The 13,027-nt window shown below is 40.3% G+C and overlaps 2 protein-coding genes across 2 annotated transcripts; both read right to left on the bottom strand.

Moving 5' to 3' along the window:
- Window positions 1–872: 872 nt before the first annotated feature.
- Window positions 873–1,924, bottom strand: LOC138874007 (uncharacterized). The gene is made up of 2 exons (XM_070152507.1): window positions 1,651–1,924; window positions 873–1,609 (listed from the first exon to the last, which is right to left on the bottom strand). Exons 1-2 carry the CDS (start codon window positions 1,922–1,924, stop codon window positions 873–875), a joined length of 1,011 nt encoding a protein of 336 aa, XP_070008608.1.
- A 7,848-nt stretch (window positions 1,925–9,772) lies between these two features.
- Window positions 9,773–12,498, bottom strand: LOC104235000 (pentatricopeptide repeat-containing protein At2g37310). The gene has a single exon (XM_009788667.2). The coding sequence runs from the start codon at window positions 12,395–12,397 to the stop codon at window positions 10,403–10,405; it is 1,995 nt and encodes a 664-aa protein (XP_009786969.1). The 5' UTR covers window positions 12,398–12,498; the 3' UTR covers window positions 9,773–10,402.
- Between the last annotated feature and the right edge of the window lie 529 nt (window positions 12,499–13,027).

Here is a 13,027-nt window from a genome sequence, read left to right as displayed (position 1 = left end):
TCTGTCGTAGTCCAGCCAATGGCAGTCTTATTTTCTTGCAGTACCTGTACGAGCCGTTCTACCTGCACATCTAGCAAACCGGATGATATGATAACAGGTAAGGTCGAATCAGGGACTAAGAACACATACCTGAGGTAATCTAGGAGTGGCTTCAGTTCCAACTTGGGTGGTTCCTCTATTGATGGCTTTGCTGGAGGGGTGACCCTTTTTTCTAGCTCAAGGGACTCAAACTGAGGTTCCCTTGACCAAAATCCTTGGCCTTCCAGTGCCATGACCCATGTAGCTAACCCTTCACCATCCATTTCTTCTAAATTCGTCAGACATGCCTCCAATGGATCTTTTACAGTTAGGGTTCTATCATCTTCTTGCAGGATTACATCCACTGCTTCCACTAGAGAGCAATTAGCATATTCACTGGGTCTCCTCATAGATTGCTCAACAGTGAATATGACTTCTTCATTGTTCAATCTCATTTTTAATTCTCCAGTTTCACAGTCGATCAGTGCTCTCCCTGTGGCTAAAAATTGCCTCCCTAAAATAAGGGGTATCTCCTTATCCACCTGACAATCCAAGATAACAAAGTCTGCAGGGAACACGAATTTCCCCACTTGCACCAACACATCATCAAGAATACCAGTAGGCCCCTTCACTGTGCGGTCAGCCAGCTGTAGCATCATCGAAGTTGTCCTAGCTCTACCAATGCCCAGTTTGGTGTACACAGCCAATGACATCAGATTTATGCTGGCTCCCAAATCACAACGCCTTTGCAAAGGCATAACTTCCAATTGTGCATGGAATAGTGAAGCTACCTGGATCTGACATCTTTTGAGTCATCGGTTTTGCCACCACTGCGCTGCAAGTCTGTGTCAAAGTTACTGTGGATAGATCCTGAAATCAAACTTCCGTGACATTAGATCTTTCATCATGTTAGCATAACCAGGCATATCCCTCAAGGCATCCATGAAAGGAATATTCAACTGAATTTGATGCAATATCTCCATGAACTTCTTATATTGGTCTGCCTTCTTTTGTTTGACCAGTCTCTGAGGGAAGGGTGCAGGTATCATCCTTTGTGCATTGCTTGCTGGCTTCTCTCTGTTAGGATTTTCTGGCATAAGAGGTGCCACTTGTACTGCAACTTGCTCTTTCATCTTTTCTTTGCCTTTTTCCTCCTGACTCTGCTCACCCACCACTTCAGTAAGTTCTGTTGGTTCCTCTACCTCTAATTGAACTGGAGTGGCTGGTGTAGTATCCTTGCTGGCTTGTGCAATTTCCTGCTCTCTATCTAAATCTCTCCCATTCCGGAGACTTACTACCATCAGCTGATTCGGGTTTTGGTCCTTCGGGTTTTGGTCCTTGGGGTTTATGTTTGTGTCTGTAGGCAAGGTTCCCTGAGGATGGTTGTTCAAAGCCATGGACAGCTGATCCAGCTGCGTTTCAATATTCTTTATGGCTGAATCATGCACTGCCAATTTTTCCTGCACTTTATTATTTGTCCCAATGAGTTGCTGAAGCATACCCCTGATTTCCACCATGTTGTTATCTTGCTGCTGAGGGGTGGTTGGTATGTCAATTGTTGCTGATTTTGTTGTGGATAGCCCTGTGGTTTCTGATATGGTACTAGCACCAATTGGTTTTGAGGGTGCATACCCCCAGGCTGCTGCATATTAGGCCTGTACTGCTGATTTTGTTGCGGTCTCCACTGTTGTGCTCCTTGCCTCTGACCCCCATAGTTGTTGACATAATTCATATCTTCCCTTGCCCCTTGATTATCGCCTTCTCCGCTCCATGAACACACATAAGACTGATTAACACAGGGTGTACACAGTCCTCCATTTGTCGTGTCAACGATATGCACCTGTTTGGTGCCCATCTCATCTATCTTCTTTGTCAAAATACTCATCTGCGTTAGAAGTGTGGCCATGTTCTCTGCCTGCGAATTCTTTGGGTCAAAAGGCACTGAATGCACTATGGGTGCCAGTGTTGTACCTCTAGTCTTCTACCCCGAATTTTGTGACATCTTATCAAGAAGGATTTTGCACTCAGTGAATGTTTTACTTAAAAATACACCTCCAGCTGACGCATCCACATTTGCTTTCAAATTGTCAGCTAGCCATATGTAGAATCTCTGGCCAAGCATCTGGTCTGGAATGCCATGGTGAGGACACTTCACTAACATCCCTTTAAATCTTTCCCACGTTTCTTGCAGGGACTCAGTGGGCTGCTGCCTATACTGCAATATGTCATCAATCTATTTTGCAGTCTTGATAGGCGGATAGAACTTGTTTAGGAACTACTTGACTAATTCCTCCCAGGTGGTAATAGAGTTGATAGGGAGCGAATTTAGCCAAGTCCGAGCTTCCCCGGTTACCGAGAATGGAAATAGTAGCAGCTTGATAGCTTCCGGAGTCGCATTTGGCTGCCTTTGGGTCATACAAATTGATAGAAAATTTTTCAAGTGTTGTTGCGGGTCTTCAATGTGTAACCTGGAGAATAGTCCTTTATTCTGCAGCAGATGCAGCATGTTGTTGGTGATCTGGAATGTCTCCGCTTGAATTGCAGGCACAACTATGGCAGTGGCTAGGTTATCAGCTGTGGGTTGTGCCCAGTCATAAAGTGCAGCTTCGGGCACAAGAGGTGCCACCCCTCTGACATTTAAGTCAGCTAGCTCATTCCTGACGTTATCTACGTCACCCAAGTCAAATTCGAGTTGGTGTGATTGTTGAGATTGTTGAAGTCTTTTGTTGGCATGATTCAATGCCCTGAATGTTTTCTCGGGTTCTGAGAGTCCTTCTAGCAGTTCTCCAGTCCTCGAAGAACTTCTAGGCATACACCTGCTTTCCACAAGAGTTCAAATGTTAGAAATTCAATGAAAAGATTGGGCATAGAGAAAATTGACTACACTTAGAATTTTTGTACTACTTTCAATTATAATTGATAACACCGTTAATTCCCCGGCAACGGCGCCAAAATTTGATAATGCCAAACTATGCCTTATACAAAAACACACACGGACGTAGCAAATATAATCTGAGTATTCTACCCAGAGTCGAACCACAGGGAATTAACCTATCAATTACTTTTGACGGATTTACTAAATTCACAGAATTAATTTCCCCAAACTTTGTAATTCACAATTAATAATATTTCTAACAACTATAGTCTGAAAATAATTAACAGCTGGAAATTAACTATGCTTGATGTGTAAACAGTTTGAAACAAGGTCTAAGGTATTGGTTTCCCCCGTTGGTGATTTCCTTGATTGTATGGTTCTTATAGTGATGCCTTAGTTGTCTCTATCAATCAAGAACTCTCCAGTTATCATAAATCTCTCTCAAGCAATTATGATAATTTACTAGACGCACTCTCTCAAGCTACGCTAGCTAGATTCTCATTACCGTTCTTTTAGATTGCACCCGAGGTATCGTTATCTCTAATCCAACCTCTAAACCCTCGGTTACGACTCTCGTCTATACTCCGGGAGTGATGTTGTTCAAACAGCTACCTAAATATGCACTCTCTCTCAAGAAGATACATAATAAATAGGAACGGATAATTGAGGGCCCTTTCAACTAACCACAATCAAAACGTAGATGAACAAATATAGATTAACAACCAATTCAAACTATATTAATGTAACAACCAAGTCATTCCCAACGGGTTTCACCAAAACCTTAGATTAAAGTATTTAGCTACTCATGACAACGTACGAATAAACTACGAAAATATTCATAATCAAAATTTTGCAAGAAAAATAGAAGAGAATAAAAACTATGATGCTTTGGGTGATCTCTCACACTTGTTCTTCTTGCCAAAATAATCTCAAAATCAGCCTCCTTTTCTTGGGCGAGTTTCCTACATCTTATAAGGGTTTTACAGAAGCTTTTCCGAATTGGCACTTTGGCCCCTTAAATTTCTGGACTGTACACACGCCGCCGCAGCGCTGACCGCGGAGGACACTGCCTCCAACCGCGGTGAGTAGCTGGGCTCTTTGCTCCGCGTTCCTTCTCTCTTTTTCTGCTCTTTTGTGTTCGGGTACTCCTGGAGTGAGTGTTTTCTTCACGTTATTGCCTCCAAACACTTCATGTTGCTTCCTCACATCTTACATTCCCTGCGAAACCAAATAGCATTAATTAAAGCATTTTATTGGCAACTTACATAATAAAAAAATAACAAAGCATGGGCAATTATGGTGTAAATAACAACTATATAGCCTATTATCATTAGGATTTTGTTATTCCTTTATCTTCTCAAATAAATCTCCTTATTCAAGGAGTTTGTTTAGCAAGTAGTTTAGTCCTCCTCTTCCAGAGGAGTTAGTTTAGGGAATTGGTTTGTCACTCTTGTATTTAAAGGTTGCTTTGATTCAATAAAGATATAAGCTTCTAGTGTCTCTCTTGTTCTTATATGGTATCAGCCTCAACAAACTCTAACGAGTAAGATCCTATCTTTTTTCTCTCTCACCCACCCTCCACAAATGGCCAACACTACTGGAGTTGTTAATGCTGATAACAATAGTGATGTGATAGTCGTCCAATTTAATCCTGCGTCACAATTGCCAATAAAATTACAAGGCAACCACAACTTTGCAACTTGGAAGGCGCAATTTTCCATGCTTATGCATGGTCATGATCTTTATGGTCATCTAGATGGGTCTACTCCTGCCGCATCTCGTACTATCACAAATGGCACAGTCCTTAGTGCCAATCCTGCATTTGCTCTTTGGTTTCGTCAAGACCAACTCATTCAAAATGCACTTATGGCATCTGTTGATCCAACAATTTCCACTACTGTTGCAACTGCTGACTCAGCAAAAAAAGCCTGGGATGCATTGCACACTGCATATGCTAACAAGTCTCAAACCAGAATTTTCAGCCTTTGCAATCGACTTGCGCGACTCACAAAAGACTCCCAACCAATTACTGAATATTTGCAAAATATTCGATCCATGGTTGATGAACTCTCTACTGCTGGTGCCCCTGTCACAAACTCTGAACTCATTGTTAAGATCCTGAGTGGTATAAGATCAGAGTTTCGTGAGATTTCTGCTGCAATTTGTGCTCGTGACTCCACTATTACGTATGAAGAACTCTATGAGAAGCTTCTTGATCATGAGCTCTTCCTTAGACATGAAGAGTCAAAGAAAGCTCCTAGCCAAATTACTACTGCTGCTGTGGAAACTCCAACAATCATCGCTCCAACAATAACAATGGCAACAACCAACAATAGCGATACAACAATCATTTTAATTCACAAAATCAGGGGCGATCTTCGAACACCAACTCTTATGATGGTGTTCGCTGCCAGTTGTGCAACAAACTAGGTCATGTTGCAAGTGTATGCAGATCCAGATCTCACAATCATTTTAAGGCCAAGGCCAACTATGTTTCGGGAATGCACGCATCAGCAAATCCCTGGATTCTCGACTCTGGAGCATCTCACCACATAACTGATAATCCTTACAACTTGCAGGAATACAATGGCATGGAGCAGGTCTCCATGGGTGATGGTAACAAAATACCAATAACTCACATGGTTTAACTCAATTACATGCATCAAATAATGCTTTTAAACTCTCTAACACTCTCTGTGCTCCTAGCATTAAACACAACTTACTCTCCGTCTCTAAATTTTGTCAAGATAACCTAACCTCTATTGAATTCTTTCCGTTTCATTTTTCTGTGAAGGACCTGGAAACGCGGAATCCGTTGGTGCACGGTCGGAGTAGAGACGGTCTCTATGAGTGGCCAACCGCACATTCCATATCTTCCCCTAAAGCGCATTTGGCCTCCACCAACACATCCATCTTCACCTGGCATTGTCGATTGGGTCATCCGTATGCAAGAGTTTTAAATTTTGTTTTGAATAAATTCTTGCTACCTTGCTCGCGAGACAAATTTTTAGTTTGTAATTCTTGTTCATCGAATAAGGCTCATCGCCATCCTTTTCAGAATCTTACTTTATCAAGTACCAAACCGTTTCAAACAATATTTAGTAATTTATGGGGTCCTTCTCCGGTTTTATCGATTGACAAAAAATCATATTATTGCATTTTTGTTGATCAATACACCAAATATACTTGGCTATATATATTAAAAATAAAAGTGAAGTTAAAGACCTTTTCAAAGATTAACAAGCATTAGTGGAACGTCGTTTCAATACAAAAATTCTTTCTATATATACTGATGGTGGTGGCGAATATAAAAATCTTGATCCATACCTAAATTCTCAGGGTATTGAACATCTTTTATCTCCCCCATACACCCCCCCCCCAAAGAGTCGCTTTTGTCGAATGATGTCATAGACATATTATTGAAACGGCAAGAACTTTACTTCATGAAGCTTCGCTTCCACCGACTCTTTGGTCATTGCTTGTCAACATGTGGTTTATCTCACAAATCACTTGCCAACCTCACTTTTACAAAATAAATCACATTTTCAAATATTGTTTGGTAACGATCCAGATTATAATTATTTAAAAAATTTCGGGTGTCTCTGTTATCTCTGGCTTAAACCCTATAAAAAAATAAATTAGAGCCACGGTCAACAACTTGTGTTTATTTAGGTTATTCTTTAAATTATTATTGTCATCAATATTTTGATCCGAAATCTTCCAAAATATATTTATCTAGAGATGTAAAAAAAATTTAACATAATTTTCCTTTTCAGAATATCTTTTCAACTATTTTTTCAAATTTTAAAACTCTTGCGTGGGAAAACCTAACTGAAACTAACCCAACAAAATCTCCTATTTTTTCTCCTCCCATAATAAGTGAATTACCGAAGCCTATACTTATCCCAAATACAGAAACCAGCGCTCAAAAGAACACCGTATCATTTGCCTGTGCTCCAACAGAGTTTGCAACTACAAGTACATCTTCTACTTCTCCTCCTACAATTTTGTTGTTCCTCCTCATCTTAGTGATACCCAATCTTATCCCTCATTGCCATCCCCAACAGTTATCCCAAGAAATTTAAATGTCTCTTCTCCTCCACAATCACTACGTACATTATCACTACCCCCTTCCTCAACACCTATATATTCTCAACAATCATTCACCTCAGTCCCGCAGCCTCAATCACCATCTTTACCAATTGTATACAGTCGCAGAATGACCAACATGATATCTACTGGCCAAACCATTGTTGCTCGTACCAGTGCCTCAACTCCGCAACATTCACAACCTTCCCTCGAACCACTTCCAGTCACAGAACCACAACAACCTTCTCTCCCTCCTCCAAATCGTGTTGTGACTCGTTCACAAAACAACATTCATAAACCGAAAACAATCCTTGACTTCATGGCTCATTTATCCCCCACCATCACCCCTACCAGTTTTAAACAAGCTAACAAACACCCAGAGTGGCAGAGAGCAATAAAAAGTGAATTTGATGCATTATTGAATAATCATACATGGGAATTGGTCCCACATGACCCCACAAAAAATATTGTTTCTTGCAAGTGGCTATACAGGTTAAAGAGAAAAGCTGATGGGACAATCGATCGCTATAAGGTTCGTCTTGTTGCAAAGGGGTTTACACAACACCCTGGAATTGACTTTTACGCTACATTTAGTCCGGTTGTCACACCGACTACTGTGCGATTGGTGCTTTCAATTGTTGTCCAGCAGAATTGGCCCATACGTTAGCTTGATGTCAACAACGCGTTCTTGCAGGGTCACCTAGAAGAAGAAGTCTACATGGTCCAACCTCCGGGTTTTGAAGACGAGCAGTTTCCCTCACATATATGTCGCCTAAAGAAAGCTATATATGGACTCAAGCAAGCTTCTCGGACCTGGTACAATGAACTTAAGACGTTCCTTCTTTATTTGGGATTTGTCGAGTCCAAATCTGATGCATCACTTTTCATTCGCAAAGTGTCGAACAATGTGTTGTATGTGCTGGTCTATGTCGACGATATCATCATCACAGGGAGCCATAGCTCATATGTAAATCAGACTATATATTGCATTGCTGGCCGTTTTTCCATTAAAGATCTCGGAAACTTTAACTTTTTTCTCGGAGTTGAGGAGCTTCGTGTTGCAGATGGAATTACTCTATCACAATTCAATTACATCAGTGAAATCCTCTCTGAAGAAAATATGAAAGACTGCAATTCCGCAAAAACTCCAATGAGTTCCAGTGAAGTGCTTCAACAAAATGATAGAGCGGAACCAACTGATGCCACTCGCTACAAGAGAGTTCTTGGAAAACTACAGTACTTGTCTTTCACTCGTTCGGACATAAGTTTCTCAGTGAACAAATTGTCTCAATTTATGCACTCCCCATCTGAACTACACCGGAAAGCACTCAAACGAGTACTCAGGTATCTTCAAGGAACAATTCAGTTTGGTCTTCGCATTCAAAGAGACAACGATTTCAAGCTACACATGTATTCTGATGCGGATTGGGCTGGAGATGCGAGTGATCGAGCCTGCACTACTGGTTACATACTTTTTTTGGCCAAAATCCTATGAGCTGGTCATCCAGGAAACAAAGAACAGTTGCTCGCTCATCAATTGAAGCAGAGTATCGAGCGGTTGCAAGTGCACTTGCTGAAACAAATTGGGTGACGAATCTGCTAAATGAACTACATGTTTCAATTCCACAAGCACCAACCATTTACTGTGACAATGTTGGTGCAACTTATTTATGCGAAAATCCAGTCTTCCATAGCCGCATGAAACACATTGCGGTGGACTTTCACTTTGTTCGCAAGCAAGTCCAACAGAATTAAGTTCACATCGTTCATATTCATACTGCAGATCAGCTCGTGGATACCCTCACCAAAGCGCTACCAAAGCCAGCCTTTGACAAACACTTATTCAAGCTAGGCGTAGTTACACACTGCCTAACTTGAGGGGGGCGTATTAGAGCATAAGTTAACCATCAACTACTTTACTGCTTTCTTTACTGCTTTGACCAAGTCTTTAGCTAGTAGTTAGGATTTTGTTATTCCTTTATCTTATCAAATAAATCTCCTTATTCAAGGAGTTTGTTTAGCAAGTAGTTTAGTCCTCCTCTTCCAGAGGAGTTAGTTTAGGGAATTGGTTTGTCACTCTTGTATTTAAAGGTTGCTTTGATTCAATAAAGATATAAGCTTCTAGTCTCTCTTGTTCTTATAACCCCTACCTTGTTAAGGTAGAGAGGTTGTTTCCGATAGACCCTCAGTTCAAGGAACATAAAGTAATAAACAGTAACAACAACAATGCAATAAAAGCAAATGGCATAACATGTAATAATAAAGAACCAAGAATAAGAGAAATACAAAAAATAGTACTAGTACTATCGGTAAGACTAAGGGACACTAGCGACTACCTGTCATCCTTCCACCCTAATTGTCGATCTCCACAATTTCCTTTCGAGAGTCGGTAAGCTGGAGCAATAGTATGTACTGCCTAATTACCTCACCCCAATACTTCTTAGGCATACCCTACTCGAGTAATATAAACCAAGGTCAAGCAACTTGTGTACTTTAAAATTTAAACTATCCAAGATTAGTGAATCAAATAAATGAGCATACTGATAATATCTTGAACATGACAAAAAGCCATGCAAGCGAAGAAACATAGGTTGTAACAACCTCCCCCCGGCCCCCAAAGAAAAAAAAAAAGGACATTGAACATGCATCATAACAAATTTTCAATTAATTGTGAGCTGACATTACTTGTGTTCATACTAAAGAAATCATGGACTAGTCTCACGGAAAGAGTAGATAAAGCTCCTGCTTCAAAAAAGTCCCCTATTAACGTAACAGTTGCAGGATTGCATATTACTTAGAAACATGGAAACTCTAACTGAAAATTGGAGTTCATATTACTTACATCCTTTTCTGTCTGTTATACTTCCGATACAAAAGAAACCATCAGCAGATGTTTATGTGCAAGGTTGAAGTGTCAAATCCCATCAAGAAGGTTGTTACTACTCATTGACATTGTTTACTATAATAATTGTTTCCAATATAACAAAAGATGTGGCGCTAGACCTCCAAAAAGGAATTTGGTAGCTGATAATCCTCTCTCCGAAGTATTTCATCAACTGAATGACAAATGTTGTCCCTGGGGGAGCATATATGTGCTTTGCATAAAAATACCCTCTGGCTTCAACTTCTGCTTCTGAACATGTCTCTTCACTTACTTATTTACACCATACGCCAACTATGCAAGCAGCACTCCTATCGCCTGAAATGTTGCATCTTCAGTTCCCGCAGAATGGCTTCGAGCACGCAATATTCGAGAGTATTAATGCTGTTAAACAACTTCCTGTTCCTCACGGAATAACAAGGAACCCAATACTTCTGAATAATGATACTCAGAGTTGATGACAACCCTGTAATCTTGCTTGTGTGAAACCCATAAAACTACTACTTCAGTGCAACCTCTTCCTCGTAGCAGCAGAATTGTCACATGGTTTCCTCGTTCAATCCATCCAGCATCACATAACCTTCATCCCTCATCGAACCAAGCAATTTTTCCAATATCCCATAAACTTCTCCTGCCTTTTCATTTGATTCATCTGTTGCTACAAAGCTTTTTAGGCCTCGACTTGTTTCCATCCAACTACTACCAGCAATCTTCTTCAATCCAAATTTTTTCATGTTCTTTCTAAGAACTTGAGCTTCTTCCCACCTCCCAGCTTTTGAATATAAATTTGCCATTATGGTATAGTTACCAGTATTTTCAGGCTCTATTTCAAATAAATGGCTACATGCGAATCTCCCAACTTCGACGTCACCATAAACTGAAGCTCCATTAAGTAGTGCACCCCACACCCTTGCACTGGGTTCGATTGGCATCTTTCTAATGAAATCAACTGCCTCAGATAGCTTTTCTGCTCGACTTAGAACCCCCACCATGCAAGCATAATGTTCATCCAAAGGCTGAATTTCATACGTCTCTAACAACTCAAAGATTCTCCAAGCTTCTTCAATCAGTCCTGAATGGGCACAAGCTGCCAATACAGCAGTAAATGTGACGGAATCTGGTTTTATGCGATGACTCAGCATCACGTTAAATAGATAAAGTGCTGCCTTGGCATCTCCATGGTTAGCATATGCCGAGATAATTGCTGTCCAAATAATCACACTCCGATCTTTTGTGTGATCAAAAACTCGCTGTGCTGATTGGATAAACCCCAGTTTTGCATAGGTATCAATAACTCCGGTTGCAACAAATATATTTTGGTTACAGTCACTCTTAATCGCAAATGCATGGACTTCCTTCCCTCCTTTTGCAAATGATAGATCAGAAATTGCTGGAAGAATACTTGAGAGGGTCACGGCATTAGGCTGAACACGTGATAACAGCATTTCACGAACTAACTCTAAAGCTCGTTCGTACAGATTATTCTGAACTAGACCCGATACCACAGCATTCCAAGTACTCAAACATGGTTTCTCCGTTTCTTGAAAAAGACTGATAGCTTTATCAACAAATCCATAATTCATGTAGCCTGAAATCATTGCACCATAAGTTATCTCATCCTTTTCACCCATCTCTTCAAAAAGCTCACGGGCGTAATCCAAGCTACCACATTTTGAATACAGCGCAATAATAGAGTTAAAAACTAAAATATCAACTTCAATCCTGTTTTCTATAACATACCGATGAACTTCCATTCCCAAAATAAGATCATTTGACTGTGCACAAGCTTGTAGAACACTCACCACCGTAACCCCATCAGGTATAAAACCTTCTAAATGCAACATTTCTTTAAATAATCCTTTGCATTCCTCGTAAAACCCACATTGTGAATAACCTGATATCATAGAATTCCACGACACCACATCCCTTTCAGGAATTTCATCAAACACATTTCTCGCTGATACCATATCACCTGACTTGGAGTAAGAAGTGATCAAACCGTTCAATACAAACACATCCGAATCAAACCCATTTTTAACAACGTAGCAATGAACTATCTTAGCCAAAACAGAATCCACTAACAGCCCGGAAAGAGCTTTTAACACGCAAGTCATTGTGAAATTATCAGGTCTCACGTCAGCAGAACCAAAATTCCGAGACAGAAAAGAAGAAAACAACTTCAGAGTTTCTGAGTTGTGATTCTCGGAAGAGTAACCAATGAGAAGGGCATTCCAAGAAAATGTATTTTTCATGGGTATTTGGTCGAACACATGGTGGGCTTCATTGAGGTATTTGGTTTTCGCATAAAAATTGATGAGCTTTGATGCAAGGAAATTGTTGGGAATGGTTGACGAGAGAACAAGGCGAGCATGGAGCTGCTTGCCTTGGCGAATCAGGCAATGTTCTTTGCATAGTTGTAAGAGATGACCGTACAATGAGTAGTCAATATGATAGCTGTTGAGTCTGTGGAGTAGATTTTCATACGCTTCGCTAACATAGCCATTGGTGGTAGCTGCTTTGAACCTCATTTCCATGAATCGTAGAGATTTTCCATTGTTAGCGTCTGCTGTTTTCAATTGGATTTGGGCGCGCTAATTTGAGAGTTTAAATAGCCCATCTCTTAGCTATTGGTACAATTTTTATTCATATGACTTGATCATTACTTGAAAATCTATTGTTTTTTATTGTATTTTATTATCGGAAAAGGACCTAAAATACCCCTTTACTATATGAAATAGGACAGGTTAGCCTTCAGTTAAAAGTTGGTCTTTATTCTGCCCTTGCCGTCAACAAATGGGCTTGTACATGCCCTCCATCACTAACGGGAGACTCATAAAGCCACGTGGAATATATGTGAGGTCAAGTTAAACCTAATTCGAATTGTACATGGACATATATGAGTCAGTTATAATAGTCATTTCTCAAACACTTCACAACTCCATGTCAGTTTACTTAGACGCCTATTTAACAACACCAAGCTAATTATCACAACAAATAAATTAAGTCATAGACACAAACATTCAAATGAACGGCAATGACTTCATTAAATCCTAGTAGCTCAAAGGGGTCGAATCATAACAAAAGACAATGTCGGAATGTTCTAGTAGCTCAAAGGGGTCGAATAGGAGGTGTCATTACGGACTTACTGCCAATTATTTCATGAC

Source organism: Nicotiana sylvestris, chromosome 7 (assembly GCF_000393655.2).
Source record: "Nicotiana sylvestris chromosome 7, ASM39365v2, whole genome shotgun sequence".
In the NCBI taxonomy this organism is placed as follows: Eukaryota; Viridiplantae; Streptophyta; class Magnoliopsida; order Solanales; family Solanaceae; genus Nicotiana; species Nicotiana sylvestris.
The sequence above is the reverse complement of the archived record's forward strand: the minus strand, read 5'-3'. Positions and strand labels throughout refer to the sequence as shown.